Below are 17,513 nucleotides of genomic sequence, written 5' to 3'. Positions count from 1 at the left end.
TCTTCCTGTAACTATTTCATATGGGGCCAATCTGTTTTCCAGCAGGAGTGGATCTGATTGCCATCAATTGAGAATACCTTTGACCAAGGCAATCCAATTGGTTCAGTTAGCTTTGCCTAATGCAACTGTGTTTAAAATATCTTTGTAAATGGTTTTACAATGTGTCTAGTGAAATGAGTATCTCTTTATCTCTATCTATAAATTTTATACAGGCTGGGTGCAGTGGCTCACACCTGTAATCTCAACACTTTGGGAGGCTTAGGTGGGTGGAATGCTTGAGCCGAGGAGTTCGAGGTCAGCCTGGGCAACATGGTGAAACTCCATCACTACAAAAAGTACAAAAATTAGCCAGGTATGGTGGCGCACGCCTGTGGTCCCAACTACTCAGTGGGTAAGGCAGGAGGATCCTTTGAACACAGGAGGTTGAGGCTGCAGTGAGCTGTGATGGCACAACTGCACTCCAGCCTGGGTGACAAAGTGAATCATTGTCTCAAAAAAAAAAAAAAAAAAGAAAAGAAAATTTTATACAATTTCTGAAACACATATTAATAACATATCCATAGACTATAACTCAAACAAAGCTTAGCATTATTATTTGACAGTGCTTCCAGAAAAGTCTCTGGAGATTTTCTCAAGAATTCCTTACAAGGGAAAAATATTTTTTTAAGTTTTTTTTTTTTTTTTTTTTTTTTTGAGATGAGCTCCTACTGTGTTGCCCAGTCTGGAAAGAGTGATGTGATCAGAGCTGAATGCAGCCTCAAACTCCTGGGTTCAAGTGATCCTCCCATCTCAGCCTCCCAAGTAGCTAAAACTACAGACATGTACCACCATGCCTGGCTGATTTATTTATTTTGTTTTTTAGAGAGATGGGAGTCTCACTATGTTGCCATGGTCTTGAACTCCTGGCCTCAAGTGATCCTCCTGCTGCAGTCTCCCAAGTTGCTGGAATTATAGGCACAAGCTATTAAACTCAGTGAAAAAATATTTTCTAATAGCTTTTTAAGTAGTGTTATAGCATCAGCCTTCCTGTATGGGAACGGTTCTATAAAACCAGAAAAGATGCGCTGAAGGGGCAGTTAAGTGAAATCCATTTGTAAGTGTTCAAATGATCCAGTGGGTGCTGGAAATGTGTTGCCTGAGATTTTTATTGTCTTGCTAGAATTATGAGTTTGACAAACAAAACTTTTTTTTTTTTTTTTTTGAGATAGGGTCTTGCTCTGTTGCCTAGGCTAAAGTGTAGTAATGTCATTATGGCTCACTGTAGCCTTGACTTCCCAGGCTCAAGCAATCTTCCCATCTCAGCCTCCTAAGTAGCTGGGTCAACAGACACTCACCGCCATGCTGGGCTAATTTTTAAATTGTTTTGAAAAGACAGGGTCTCACTATGTTGCCCAGGCTGGTCTTGAACTCTTGGGCTCAAGTGATCCTCCTGCCTTGGCCTCCTAAAGATCTGGGATTTTATGTGTGAGTTACCACGCCTGGCCCCAAACATTTCTTGAAACCATTTCAGCAATTCTATTTATTTATTTATTTACTTTGAAATGGAATCTCACTCTGTAGCCCAGGCTGGAGTACAGCAATGTGATCTCAGCTCACTGCAACCTCCATCTCCCAGGTTCGAGTGATTCTTCTGCCTCAGCCTCCCAAGTAGTTGGGATTACAGGCACGTGTCACCACCCCTGGCTAATTTTTGTATTTTTTGTAGAGATGGGGTTTCATCATGTTGGCCAGGCTGGTCTCGAACTCCTGACCTCAGGTGATCTGCCCACCTTGGCCTCCCAAAGGGCTGGGATTACAGGCATCAGCCTCTGCACCCAGCCCATTTTAGCAATTTTAGAGCAGTCACCTTGTCAATATTTTGTCATCATTTCTGTCATTTTATTTCTTCCATGATGAGTCATGGAGTGCAGTAATCTAATAATGGAAGCTTTAAGGACTCAAGAAGGTTGAGGAGGCCATCGGGACTCCTTATGAGTCCACACTTAACATTGGATTTACATCCTTTTAAATACCAATTTCATTTCTCCAATTCAGGTGCGTAGCACTGTTTATTAAATAGGTTATCATAGGTAACTTGACTTGGATCAATCTTTGGAGTTCATTTAAATTGTATATCTTACCAATTTCAGTACTGGCTGACTTAGCATAAAAATCTGCCAAATCATTTGTTTTAATTTTCAACTATTTTTTATTCTGCTTAATACTGAGTTAGCAGTTTTATGAACCATTTTCTTCACTGGAATTCTGGAAATTCTTCCGCAGTCCAGTGGTATGATCTTATGAAGATGAAACACTTTAGGCTTATAGTTGCTCAGGAAAGTAGCAGAGTAAAAAACCACCTGTGGATGACAAGACTTTACATGGTCATGGTTAAAGATCTCGTGAGAGTTCATTACAATAATGGCACAATTGACAAGGAAATTTGGTTATTTCCGTTGCAAACATTTTAAGACAATAACTAAAATTGTGACTGATAGTGTTATACCAGGAATACCAGATTTCTATGAATTTTATACAGTTTCTGAAACACATATTAATAACACATCCATAGAATATAACTTGAAGAAGATTTAGCATTAATTGTATTTGACAATGCTTCCCATATACTTTAATATATAAAATAAGCCTAATTAGTTTAACGTCTCTCTTTTTACAAGAAGAGATATCCTTTTGAAAGGTTCTAAGGGTTCATCTGAAAAATTCCAAAGTTAATTTGTAGTCAAGAAAAATACTTAATTTAGAATATGATTTTGGGGCCAGACACGGTGGCTCACGCCTGTAATCTCAGCACTTTGGGAGGCTGAGGTGGGTGGATCATTTGAGGTCAGGAGTTCAAGACTAGCCTGCCCAACGTGGTGAAACCCCATCTCTACCAAAAATATTTTAAAAATTAGCCTAGTGTGGTGGTGCGTGCTTGTAATCCCAGCTACTCAGGAGGGTGAGGCAGGAGAATCACTTGAATCTGGGAGGCAGAGGTTGCAGTGAGTTGAGATCATGCCACTGCACTCCAGCCGGGACAACAAAGCAAGACTCTGTCTCAAAAAAAAAAAAAAAATGAATATGACTTTGGGAAGTTTCTAAATGCTTGAATTTTTTTTTTTTTTTTTTTTTTTGAGACAGAGTCTTGTTCTGTCACCCAGGCTGGAGTGCAGTGGCATGATCTCAGCTCACTGCAACCTCTGCTTCCTGGGTTCAAGCGATTCTCCTGTCTCAGCCTCCCCAGTAACTGGGATTACAGGTGCATGCCACCGGGCCAAGCTAACTTTTTGTACTTTTAGTAGAGACGATATTTCACCATGTTGCCCAGGGTGGTCTCGAACTCCTGACCTCAAGTTATCCACTTGCCTCAGCCTCCCAGAGTGCTGGGATTACAGGCATGAGCCACTGCACCCAGCCCAAAATAAGATAATTTAGCCTAGTGTGGTGGCATGTGCCAGTAGTCCCAGCTACTCAGGAGGCTGAGGTGGGAGGATTGCTTGAGCCCAGGAGGTCCAAACTGCAGTGAGTTGTGATTGCACCAGTGCACTCTAGCCTGGGTGACAGAGCGAGACTCTGTCTCAAAACAAAAATAAAATAAGATAAATAATAAATAAATAGATAAAAATACAGAAAGTTAAATACTTATAGAAAGACCTTAGCTCTCTTAATAAAGAAAACTCAGTTTTCTTAAGTGATCAAAAACCTAATAAAGACAACCTGGAGTACAGGAAATTAATTTGGTAAAGCACAGAATCTTTGTTTCCTAGTCCAATTACCTAAAAGATAAAGTTCCTATTAACAGCAGACAAATACTCAAAGAAAATTTGTTGTTTTAAAAGAGAGGTCCAAGTTCTAGTTTTGCATCAGTGTACTTTTGACATCAATGTTCAAGATAGCATTAATTTCAAAATTTTAGAAAACCTTACAAATAATTTTCTTCTGATCTTTTTTTTTTTTTTTTTTTGAGACGGAGTCTCACTCTGTCGCCCAGGCTGGAGTGCAGTGGCACATCTCAGCTCACTGCAAGTTCCGCCTCCCAGGTTCACGCCATTCTCCTGCCTTAGCCTCCTGAGTAGCTGGGACTACAGGCGCCCACCACCATGCCCGGCTAATTTTTTGTATTTTTAGTAGAGACGGGTTTTCACCATGTTAGCCAGGATGGTCTCGATCTCCTGACCTCGTGATCCGCCCGCCTTGGCCTCCCAAAGGGCTGGGATTACAGGCGTGAGCCACCGCGCCAGCCATTTTCTTCCAATCTTAGCCAGCTTAATCACACATACAATTACTTTCACAAGATTTATCCTCCACAAGCCTTCTACAACTTTCTTATCCATTCAACTTTTGTCCTATACTTTTTCCTTTTCTCATTTTGGAGCAACCAGTTATCCTACATTAGGACAAAAATTTCTCTTTTCCCCCTTAACAAAATAAAACATCCTCATATCTTATAGCTTTTTCTTACCAAAAGCAGTTTTTGCCCTCTTGTATAATTGCTTATAGAATTGTTTCCCTTATTATTTTATTAATAATATATTAATTACTAGTTATTAATATATTATAAATAACATTATGTGTTAATTCTAAATAATAAAGAAATATATATTAATATATGTTAATATATCCTTATATTAATTAGAATTCTTAACCCTTAGTGACCTTAATTTCCAGTGAACACTAGGAAGCAAGCAAAATTGTGAATTGTCACACCAGCAATCTGTAGATCAGTAGTCTGTGAATAATAATTTCTAGAAGCATGTAGTTCCCCATAGTACAATCTGTCATTGTGGCACAGAACATTTTTAGTAACAGTCCCAAATATTTTTAGTCTCTTGGTAATAAGAAATTATAGAGGAGGCAACATTTAATCTCTATCCTCTTAGATCTTTTTTTACTTTTGAGATATGATCTTGCTCTGTCACATAGGCTGGAGTGCAGTGCTGAGAACACACGGCTCACTGCAGCCTTGACCTCCTGGGCTCAAGTGATCCTCCCACCTCAGCCTCCCAAATGTTAGGTTTTGAAGGGAAGGCGAGGGTTAAAGAAAGACACACACACACACAGAAAGAGGGCGGCTCAACAGCAAATGCAGGCTTTACGCCCAGCATAAAATCTACAGAAGTAGGAACCAGACTAATGCCAGAGCCCACCGCTGCTTACAGGCTGGGGGTACTTACAGATATGGGCGGGAGGGGTCTGGGCAGTATGGCTTGTTGCCTGGCAGGCTATTGATAAGATGTTCTCACGATGAGGCGGTTTTGCCCTTGTCTCGGTGGGATGCCATTGTGGTGTTTCTTGAACTTTTGCCCAGCAAGATATGATAGGGATGTTTCTTTAGTTGGGCCTTTGTCTGCCTTGTGGTCAGGTGGTTAGGAAAGATGCTTCTCACTTTGACCAAGGTCTGCAAAACAATGGGGAGCTTACAAAATGGTGCAGTTGGGACTAACACCAAGTAGCTGAGACCACAGGTATGTGCCACCATGCCCACCTACATTTTTAGTTTTGTAGAGACAGGGTCTGGCTATGTTGCCTAAGCTGATCTTGAATTCTTAGGCTCAAGTGGCCCTCCTACCTCGGCCTCCCAAAGTGCTGCCATGTGTGACCTGCCATGCCTGGCCCTATCTTATTTTTTGTTTCTTTCATCTTGACTAATCTATGCACCTCATATAAGTGAAATCATACAGTATCCGTCCTTTCGTGTCTGGCGTATTTCACTTAGCATAATGTTTTTTAGGCTTATCCATGATACAATTTTGTGGCTGCATAGTGTTCTATTGTTGGACTTGGAAGTCTTTTCGATCTTTCACTATTACAAACAGAGCCACAATATCCTTGGATGGATTTATCTTTGTGTATTTGTGTTCATATTTTTGGCTCAGAGGGTTCAGAGACTTGTATGTTTTATTTAAAATTATTTCCCCATCCAGATCATGATGCAAATCTCTGCCCTTCCTCAACATCATCCCTTTCCCCTTGGCTGAAATGGTCAGGCCACAGTAGGTGCTAGGGCCCGGAAGCAGGAATTCTGACCGGGCTACCATAAACGGTGACAAGAACACCACTTAGAGTGATTGCTTTCATAAAGTCAGCATCAGCTCTCCGGAGCGCTTTCCCACATTTTGTTTCAACACCTAGCATCAACAAGGAGTTAAGTGTCTGGCACAATCCCAGGGAAGGATTCCTCCGGGCTGTGCTTAAACCAGTAGACCACGTTTGGAAGATTTGCTTTACCAGCCTGGCCATGTTCAGAAACTCTCCAAATCCTAAAACCTGATATCTACAAGTTTCTCAAAACTCATCTGATCCAATATGCTCTACCCTCATTATGGAGATTGGGCTACCGAGTTTCAGAGGGAGATGAGACCAGCTAAGGTCAACTCAGAAATAGGGTGACCAGTTGTTCCCATTTACCTGGGCCTTTCCCCATTCTAGCACTGAAAGTCCCATATCCAAAAAACCCCTCAGCCCTGGGCAGTCCTCTGGTCAGCCTCTGGAGACAGGATACAGCCAAGATCAGACCCATGAGTTTTTTAGTTCTGGGCCCTCCTCCTTACACCCGCCTTTTCAGCCCTGCTTCCAGCCCCTAGACAAAAGGAATGATTTGCACTCTGATTGCCCTTCCAGACGGGAAAGCTGAAGCGCTACTTCACGGACCTAGAGGCCTTGGCCATGGTCACAGCTGCCTTCTGCCATGACATTGACCACAGAGGCACCAATAACCTCTACCAGATGAAGTGAGTCAGCCTTTCTCCCCACCCCGAGCCCTCTGGATTCATTATCCAGCTCTGTGTGGCCCCCAGGCAGACTCACTGGCCAACAGGGAAGTCTTGTGGTCCACAGCTTCCCAGCGCCATCTGCCCTTGGGATCCGGGTCTCCTCCTGTAGCAGCCAGAGTAATGACCCCGCCAAAGATGTCCAGATCTCAAATCCCTGAGCTGGGGAATATGTTGCCTAACATTCAAAAGGGACTGTGCAGATATGATTAAGTTGAGGATCTTGAGATACAGGGATTATTCATTCGAGTGGGCCCCATGTAGTCCCAAGGGTCCTTATAAGAGGGAAGCAGGAGGTCAGAGAGGAGAGAGGATGCTACCCTGCTGGCTTTGAAGATGGAGGCATGGCCTACAAGCAAGGAATGCAGGTGGCCTCTAGAAGCTCAAAAGAGCAAGGAAACGGATTCTCCTCTGGAGCCTCCAGAAGGAAAGCAGGCCTAAGGACCCATTTCAGACTCCATACAGAGCTGTAAAATAATAAATTTTATTGCTTTAAGCCATTAAGTTTGTGGCAGTTTGTTATAGCAGCCATAGAAAATGAATGCATTAAACTCCTTTACTTGTCTCCTTCCCTGTTCTACCTGCTGCACTAATTTGAGCCAAGATGTTAATAACCAGTAATGGTTCATTGACTCATCTCGTATTTACAGTGCTTCTAATATGGTGTGGTAGGCTCTATGCCAGGCAAAAAAGGTGCTCTGATGAGCGAAACAGCTCCTGTCCTCACAGAGCTTATATTTTAGACAGCCCATAAAGCATAGTCCTTGAACCATGATCTCACTGAATCCTCACAACCACTCAGTGGGCTGGGCAGAGCAGGGGCTAATGTTATCCCTACTTATAGATGAGAAAACTGAGTCTCTGCTCAGGGCCAATGGCCTGTAAGTCATTATCAAGCTCTGAATTCATGCTGCTCTGAGTCTTCTCAATACTTTCATGCTGCTCTAGGGCTAGAGATTGGGTTTACATTTTACATTTTGAGAATCTAAATACTTAGCACAGTGTGTGGCACATAGCAAGTGCTCAACAAATAATTATTGAATAGAGAAATGAATAAACACACGGCTTGTGGAAATTCAGTTGTTTCCTTCAAGACTTGGATGTGAAGAATCAGGACTAGATGATCTTGAAGCATGGCCCAATGCTAATGTCCCTAAAATCCCTTATGGCATTGTGTGTGTTTGTGGCTTCCTCTGGGGAAGGGGTCCATGCTATTCAGTAGATTCTCTAATGAGTTCATGACCCAAAAGTAACTTGGAATCGCTTGTGGAGAAGGCTGAAGACTGAGTCAGGAGACTTGATGTTTAGTCCTAATTTTCTATTGTCCACTCCATATTGATTCTCTCTCTTTCTCATTCAGATCCCAGAACCCACTGGCCAAGCTCCATGGGTCCTCCATCTTGGAAAGACACCACTTGGAGTTTGGCAAAACACTGCTCAGAGACGAGGTAGGAGAGGGCCAAAGGTGTACAGGCCGCGGAGCCTGGATCAGAGGCTCTATTTCACAAGGAGCCTGAGTGTGCCCAGGGAGCATTCTTCCCATTGGCCTGGGCTGCCTCTGCCATCATCTGGGGTGGCCATTGGTAGGTGGGTGACTTTACTGCCAGCATCAATTCTCTCCCATCTCGCCTCTCTTTTTTTCTTTAGAGTCTGAATATCTTTCAAAACCTCAATCGTCGACAGCATGAGCATGCCATCCACATGATGGACATTGCAATCATTGCCACAGACCTCGCCCTGTATTTCAAGTTGGTGTATCTTCTCATTTAATAGTAAAAGCAACAATGAATATGTATATGCATATGTATGTATACATATACATATATGTATATGCATATGTATGTATACATATACATATATGTATATGCATATGTATGTATACATATACATATATGTATATGCATATGTATGTATACATATACATATATGTATATGCATATGTATGTATACATATACATATATGTATATGCATATGTATGTATATACATATATGTATATATATACATATATGTATATGCATATGTATATATACACATATATATGTATATGTATACATATACATGTATATGTATATGTATATGTATACATATACATGTATATGTATATGTGTGTGTATATATATATATCTTTTTTTTTTTTTTGAGACAGGATCTCACTCTGTTGCCCAGGCTAGAGTGCAGTGGCACCATCACAGCTCACTGCTTCCTGGGCTCAAGGGATCCTCCCACCTCAGCCTCCTGAGTGGCTGGGACTACAGGAACACCACCACTCCTGGATAATTTTTTAATTTGCTGTAAAGATGGGTTCTCACTATGTTACCCAGGCTGATCTCAAACTCCTGGTCTCAAGCCATCCTTCTGCCTCAGCCTCCCAAAGTATTGGGATTACAGGCATGAGCCACTGCACCCAGCAACAATATAATAACAATAATAATAACAAACATCATAGTTCCAATTAATTTAGCATATACTATGTGTCAGGCCCAACACGTGTGTTATGGACACATTGATTCTTGCTACAAGCCTGTGAGTTAGATATTATTACCCCCGTTGTACAGATGGGAACACCGAGATTCAGGACAAGAGATATGCTAAGAGTAGATAACAAATCAGTGGCAGAGACTTAGGTTAAACCTAGGTCTTCACTCCTGGGCCTTGGTTCTTTCAACCTTGTTTTGTGAATTTTGTTGATTTAATAAGCCTCCATCTGAATCAGCCAATGTTAGCAGCTCAGGTGTTGCCTTATTCTAAGACTTGCTCCCTTTACTAGACTGATATGTTTTGTAGGAAGAGGACGATGTTCCAAAAGATCGTGGATCAGTCTAAGACATATGAGAGTGAACAGGAGTGGACGCAGTACATGATGCTGGAGCAGACACGGAAGGAAATCGTTATGTGAGTTGGGATGGGGTTAAAACCTGAACCTCTTAGGCTTAGGATCATGCGGCGAGACGCACTGACAGCTCTTGTTGCCCTCAACAAGCCTTGGGACTATTTCATTTTGGAGGCCTTCAACATATGAAAAAAATGAAGTTATGCCAAATTCCAATTGCACAAGCTATATGTTTAATCTTTATTTTAGCACTAAAAATGCAAGACAGTATGTTATTGTTTTATTTATCTGAATAAAAAAATATGTTATTTGAAGTAGTTCAATCATAATATCTAAGATTTGGGTGGTAAACTGAAATAACTTTCAAGTTTTTGACACAACAGAAAGCACTACAGCAATTAAGGCGTTTTTGTTTTGTTTTGTTTTTTGTTTTGAGACAGAGTCTCGCTCTGTCACCCGGGCTGGAGTGTAGTGGCGTGATCTCGGCTCACTGCAACTTCTGCCTCCCAGGTTCAAGCGATTCTCCTGCCTCAGCCTCCGTAGTAGCTGGGATTACAGGCACTTACCACCACGCCCAGCTAATTTTTGTATTTTTAGTGGAGACCGGGTTTTGCCATGTTGCCCAGGCTGGTTTTAAACTCCTGACCTCAAGTGATACACTCACCTCTGTCTCTCAAAGTGCTGGGATTATAGGCGTGAGCCATCACGCCCGGCCCGAATTAAAGTTTAAGTGATAGTTAATGTGTCATTCAAAACATATAGGCTTAATTTTTAATGTATTCCTTTACATAGGACAATATCCCACAATATAGCTGTGCTAGTCACAAATTGGTTTTGGTTGGTATGAAATTTACAGTGCATGGTCTGGCATGGTTGGTAATGGGACTCCAATTTAAATTGTCTGGTGAATGTCTTTTTTCAGTTTTCTCAGTGTGCTTCCATGATTCACCTCAACTGACAATGGGGTGAGAAGTGTAAATTTGAGGCCTTTTATGAATATGTGGCCCAAGCCAAATCGTCCCCTGGCTCCTCTGTGATGGGTCCTGGGCATTGAAGGCAATGGTCAGGAAAAGTTGCAGGGGAGACAAGGCTGACTAGTTGCCTAGGAAGCATTGGGTTATTTGTTTATCCCCAGATGCTTCTGTGGAAATGAGGCCTGATTAAGTCACAAGCATTGCAAATGTCTGCAACAGAGAAGAGGAGACCACTGGGACAGGCTCCGGAAAGTGGGGGGTGGGGGAGGGCGGCAGCAAGTTGCCACTCCTTCAGCCCTGCAGTTGTCCAACCAGGCCTCCCACAAAGGTGCCCTGATTCTGGGAGCAGTGCAATCTGCTTTCACTGAACAAGGGGGCATGCTCAGCCCACGGTTACTCATAGACTGACCAGGAGCTGCCCCCTTGGACATTTTATTTATTTATTTATTTATTTATTTATTTATTTTTGAGACAGGGTCTTGCTCTATTGCCCAGGCTGGAGTGCAGTGGTGATCAGGACTCACTGCAGCCTCAACCTTCCAGGCTCAAGCAATCCCCCCACCTCAGCCTCCTTAGTAGTTGGGACTACAGGCACACCCACTACACCCAGCTAATTTTTGTAATTTTGATAGAAACAGGTTTTGCCATGTTGCCTAGTCTGGTTTTGAACTCCTGAGCTTAAGCCATCCACCCCCCCTTGGCCTCCCAAAGTGTTGAGATTACAAGTGTGAGCCACCACGTCCAGCCACATTTATTTATTTATAATTTCAACTTTTATTATACATTAAAGGATGCATGGGCAGTTTTGTTACATGGGTATATTGTGTGACACTGAGGTTTGGGGTACAAACGATCCTCACCCAGGTAGTGAGCATAGCACTCAGTATGTGGTTTTTTAGCCCACACTCTCCTCCGTCTCCCCTTGTGTAGTCCCCAGTATCTATTGTTGCCATCTTTGTGTCCATGTATATGTAATGTTTATCTCACACCTATGAGTGAGAATATGCAGTATTTGGTTTTCCATTCTTGTGTTAATTCGCTTAAGATAATGGCCTCCAACCCCATCCGTGTTGCTGCAAAGGCTATGATTTTGTTCTTTTTTATGGCTGTGTAGTATTCCATGGTGTGCATGCAACACATTTTCTTTATCCAGTCCACCGTTGATGAGCACCTAGGTTGATTCCATGTTTTGCTATTGTGAATAGTGCTTTGATGAACATGTTAGGGCGTGTGTCTTTTGGTAGAACTCTTTGTTTTCTTTTGGATACATACCCAGTAATGAGATGTTGGGTCGAATGGTAATTCTACTTTAAGTTCTTTGAGGAAACTCCAAACTGCTTTCCACAGTGGCTGAACTAGTTTATATTCTCACCAGCAATGCATAAGCATTCCTTTTTCTCCACAGCCTTACCAGCATCTGTTCTGTTTTGACTTTTTCTTTTCTTTTCTTTTTTCTGAGACTGTGTCTCACTCTGTCACCCAGGCTGGAGTACAGCAGCACTATCTCGGCTCACTGCAACCTCCACCTCCTGGGTTCAAGCAATTCTCGTGCTTCAGCCTCCAGAGTAGCTGGGACTACAGGCACCCGCCACCATTCCCAGCTAAATTTTTTTGTATTTTTTGATATAGACGGGGTTTCACCATGTTGGCTAGGTTGGTCTCAAACTCCCGACCTCAAGTGATCTGCCTGTCTCGGCCTTCCGAAGTACCCAGACTTCTTTTGACTTTTTAATAATTGCCATTGTGACTGGTGCCAGACGGTATCTCATTTTGGTTATTTATTTATTGACTTCTGCTTGTGCTTTTCTTTTTTTGAGATGGAGTCTCGCTGTGTTGCCCAGGCTGGAGTGCAGTGGCGCAATCTTGGCTCACTGCAACTTCCACTTCCCGAGTTCAAGGGCTTCTCCTGCCTCAGCCTCCTGAGTAGCTGGGATTACAGGCATGCAACACCATGCCTGGCTAAAATTGTTTGTATTTTTAGTAGAGACGGGGTTTCATCATGTTGGTCAGGCTGGTCTCGAACTCCTGACCTCGTGATCCGCCCGCCTTGGCCTCCCAAAGTGCTGGGATTACAGGCGTGAGCCACCGCGCCCAGCTGACTTCTGTTTTTTCCTAATGTTTTTCTTTTTTTGACTTCTATAGCTGGACATTTGAAAATGGCTCAGCAGAAGGACTAAATAGTTGAAAGGAACACCCTGCTATTGGATAGGGGGACTTGATTTAGAAAGTTGTCTATTCTCCCTAATTAATTATTCATTTAAGGGTGATTCCAAAACAAACCAACCAACCAATCAACAAACAAACAAACAAAAAAACCCTGCTTTATTCTGGGGGAATTAGGAAGCTGACTGAAAAAATTCTTATGAGAAATGAGTACGCAAGAATAACCAGAAAAAGAAAAAAGATAAAAAAGAATAGCCAGAAAATTCTGACATAGAAGAGTAATAATGGTGACCAGCAGAACTAAAGGCAGTTCTGTCTTAGGCAGGAGAAGTCATTCAGATCAATGGGATGAACTTAAGGACTATGTCTGTGCTCAAAGTGGGTTTTATACTAGTGGAGAAAGGTGTAAGTTCGTCAATGGTGTTGGGACAATGGGATGGCCATGAAGTTAGATCTCTATCTGATTCCTTATACCAAAATAAACTCCAGATGTCATAAAAATTTTAAAATAACCAGGGAAAGAAAAGAGAGCACGAAAAAAGCGTGGAAGAATTAAGAAGAATAATTTCAGAGGGAGCTTTTCAAAATGTGACATGAGGCTGGGCACAGTGGCTCATGCCTGTAATCCCAACACTTTGGGAGGCTGAGGCAGGCAGATCGCCTGAGGTCTGGAGTTGGAGACCAGTCTGGCCAACATTGTGAAACGCCATCTGTACTAAAAATACAAAAATTAGCTAGGCGAGGTAGCGGGCGCCTGTAATCCCAGCTACTTGGGAAGCTGAAGCAGGAGAGTGGCTTGAATGTGGGAGGTGGAGGTTGCTGTGAGCCGAGATTGTACCACTGCACTCCAGCCTGGGCGACAGAGCGAGACTCCATCTCAAGATAGATAGATAGATAAATAAATAAATAAAACAAAACAAAATAAAAATAAATAAAATACGACATGAAAATCATAAGTCATAAAATTAGATGGAGAAATCTGACTATGAAAAATTAAGGATTTCTGTACAACACACAAAAACACATAGTCTAAATAGGAAAGTAAGTGATAAGCTGGGGGTAAATATTTGCACCACTTCTAAGAGAAAAAGAGCTAATTTCCTCAGTGAATAAAGTGTTAATATGATTCCAGGAAAAGACTAATCCAATAAAAAAATGGGCAAAATGCACAAACCGACAGTTCCCAGAAAAGTTACGGTGGGACATAAACCTATGAAAAGACGGTGATTATAAAACTACAATTAGGTATAATTGTTAACTCCTATTGTCAAAGATGAAAACATTTGCTTACATACTATGTTGGGCAGAGTGAGGGAAAGGGCCACCTCGTTCCCCATGTGGGAGCGTAAACAGGCTCAGTCTTTGCAGAGGGCGATTTGGCAACATCTATCAAAGCTGGAAGTGCTCATGCCCTTTGACCCAGCAATCCCACTTCCAGGATTTCCCCTCCAGATATTCTCCCACAAGTGCACCAAGTTGTGTACAGAGTTGTTTGTTGCAGCATTGTCTGTAACACAAACAGGATTGAAAACAATCGAAATACCTAGCAATGGGGAGCCAGGTTAAATAAACGATTTTCATACAATGGAATATCTTATAGATTTGCAAAGAAATGACATCAAATGAAAGATATTATGTTTAATCTTAAAAGAAAAAAAAAAAAAAAGCCAGGAGCAGGATCTCAATCATTGTCAAGTCAAGGTGACCTTACGTAGGCATCTTCAGCTGACGGCACACATATCCCTCTGGGAACTCATGTCCTTCCAAGATGTATATCAGCATAGATAGCCTTAAGGGAATCAGCATTTTCTTTTGTAATATTAATCTTCCTGAGAAAGAAGCAGCCCAGTAGGCACAGCATTCTCTCATTCTTCCCCACCTTACAAAATAAAGGCAAACTCCATTCTTTCTTGAATCTTCCTGCAGTGCATTGTCGTAGAGACAAAAACCTCTGGCCAGCCAAACGGAGGGACTATTCGAAATACAGTTATCCCTGGGTATACTCAGGGGATTGGCTCCAGGACCCCCTAGTATACCAAAATTGGTACAAACTCAAGTCCTGCAGTAGCCCTGAAAACCCCTTGGATGTGAAGAGTCGGCCCCTCCACACATGGGTTTTGCATCCTGCAATCCACGTTCAGTTGAAAAAAATTCATGTGTAAGTGGACCTGCATAGTTCAAACCCGTGTTGTTCGAGAGTCCACCATACTGGTGGTGTCACAGCCGCTTATAATTAAGGCATTATAAATCTAAGGAAGGGGCCGGGCCTGGTGGCCATGCCTGTAATCCCAGCCCTTTGGGAGGCCAAGGTGGGTGGATCACTTGAGGTCAGGAGTTCGAGACCAGTCTGGCCAACATGGCGAGTCTCCATCTCTACTAAAAATACAAAAATTAGCCAGGCATTATGGTGTGTGCCTGTAATCCCAGCTATTTGGGAGGCTGAGGCAGGAGAACTGCTTGGACCCAGGAGACAGAGGTTGCAGTGAGCTAAGATTGCACCACTGCACTCCAACCTGGGTGACAGAGTGAGACTCTTTTTAAATTTTTTGTAGAGACAAATAAAGGTCTTACTATGTTGCCCAGGCTGATCTTAAACTCCTGGGTTCAAGCCATTCTTACACCTTGGCCTCCCAAAGTGCTGGGATTACAGGCATGAACCACTGGACCCAGACTATTTGTTCAAGAGTTTTTACAACTTTAATTGCCAGGCACTCCCCCTGAACCTCACCCCCATTCCTAGCCAGTGGGTGGGGTTGTATAGGGGAGCAGCAGGTGAAGGATTTTTCATTTAAATATCTTGCTTCTTTCAGAGAATGTAACACTGTCCAGGGACCATGACACTAGGGCAAAGGCACATCAGTAATACGTACTGAAGATGGTAGCAACTGATTTAATCCATATCACTGTCTTCTTTCTATCATCTGTCTTTACAATTTTTTTTCTTTCTTTTTTATTTGGTCAATAGTCTCTCAACAGAATCATATTATCTATCATCTATCTATCTATCTATCTATCATCTATCTATCTATCTATCTATCTATCTATATCTATCATCTACCTATTATCTATCTATTTATCTATCTATCTATCTATCTACCTATCTATCTATCTATCTATCTATCATCATCATCATCTATCTGTCTGTCTGTCTAGTCTACCTACATACCCTCCAGGTACCTTTACCTTTCTTAGAATTAAAAATAAAAGGTAAGTTGGATGTATTGTAACATGCTTATTTAAATTTAAAAATAGGAACTGGGCATGGTGGGGAGGCTGAGACGGGCAGATTTCCTGAGCTCAGAGGTTCAAGACCAGCTTGGGGAACATGGTGAAACCCCATCTCTATTAAAATACAAAAAACAATTAGCCGGGCACGGTGGCTTGCACCTGTAATCCCAGCTACTGTGGAGGCTGAGGCACAAGAATCGCTTGAACCGAGGAGGCGGAGTTTGCAGTGAGCTGGTATGGAACCACCACACTCCAGCCTGGACGACAGAGTAAGACTCTGTCTTGGAAAATTTAAATTATCCAGGTATGGTGGTGCAAGCTACTTGGGAGGCTGAAGTGGGAGGATCACTTGAGCCCAGGAATTTCAGGCTACAGCTAGCTATGATCATGCCACTGCACTGCCCTCCAGCCTGGGTAACAGAGAGACTCTGGTTAAAAAAAAAAAAAAAAAAAAAGAGGAAAAATGGGCAAAAAATAGATGCTGAATCCTACTTCAGTCTAGTAATAAGAAATATTCATTCATAAACCAATACTTTTTTAAAAATCCCATCCTATATTGTTAGTAGATGAATTCAAAAAAGGGTGCTTTGAGTGTTTCACAATTATTTGTAAAAATAGGTAGTATATTTTGTTATTTAATTGTGTAATAATAACTTAATCCAAAAGAAAATTTTTCAACACTTAGAGGCTTATGGTCAAAGAAAAAATTTTAATTATATAATTTCAATAAATGGATATAATTGATTGCAGGTAATTATGAAACTTGATCAATGAAGGACTTTCAAGCATATATGTAGTGTACACACACACACATATATACAGAAACACATATGCATATACATGTACACATATACACACAATATTAGGATAAAATTCTATGGGGAAGTCAAGTAGAAATAGAGGTTTACAGAGACAAGGAAAGATGTAAAACTCTAGACTCTTAAAGAAAAGCTTGCTCATGTGCTTTTATTATGGGTAAAGAATGACGCAACAAATTTATTTTAAAAAGTCAGTATGGCCGGGCACAGTGGCCACATGTGTAATCCTAGCACTTTGCAAAGCTGAGGCGAGAGGATGGCTTGAGCTCAGGGGTTGGAGGCCAGCCTGGGCAACATAGCGAGACCTTGTCTCTATAAAAAATAAAAATTTCCCTGGGTGTGGTGGCACGCACCTGTGGTCCCAACTACTCAGGAGGCTGAGGTGGAAGGATTGCTTGAGCCCGAGAGGTTGAGGCTGCAGTGAGCCCTGATGGTGCCACTGCACTCCAGCCTGGGTGACAGAGCGAGGCTCCTCCGACTCAAAAAAAAAAAAAAAAAAAAGGTCAGTATGTATAATGTGCTATAAATTAGATCCTTTGAAAATATTAAACTTATGATGTAATAGTTTAAGATGTCAACTTAAAAATGTGCAAGAAGGTAGCACTTTTCAAAATTCTTTAGGTAGGGATTTAACGAAAAATATTCGGAGACCTGTAATGCAGCGTTTCTCAATCTTACCCTGTTGACATTTGGGGCTGGCAACCCTGTTGTGGAGCTGTTCTGCACCTTGTGGGATGCACAGGATTAGA

The 17,513-nt window shown here is 41.9% G+C and overlaps 1 protein-coding gene across 1 annotated transcript in view; it reads left to right on the top strand.

The window, feature by feature from the left end:
• PDE6A (phosphodiesterase 6A) overlaps positions 1-17,513 on the top strand; it is an 87,837-nt gene that overhangs the window by 55,677 nt on the left and 14,647 nt on the right. Inside the window, exons 14-17 of the mRNA XM_024247163.3 lie at positions 6,601-6,710; positions 8,110-8,197; positions 8,397-8,497; positions 9,536-9,643. Of these exons, the coding sequence (XP_024102931.3) occupies positions 6,601-6,710; positions 8,110-8,197; positions 8,397-8,497; positions 9,536-9,643 (407 nt within the window). The remainder of the gene's footprint in view (positions 1-6,600; positions 6,711-8,109; positions 8,198-8,396; positions 8,498-9,535; positions 9,644-17,513) is intronic.

The sequence above is a fragment of the Pongo abelii genome, chromosome 4 (genome assembly GCF_028885655.2).
Source record: "Pongo abelii isolate AG06213 chromosome 4, NHGRI_mPonAbe1-v2.0_pri, whole genome shotgun sequence".
Classification (NCBI taxonomy): domain Eukaryota; kingdom Metazoa; phylum Chordata; class Mammalia; order Primates; family Hominidae; genus Pongo; species Pongo abelii.
This window is presented reverse-complemented; position numbering and strand designations above follow the sequence as displayed.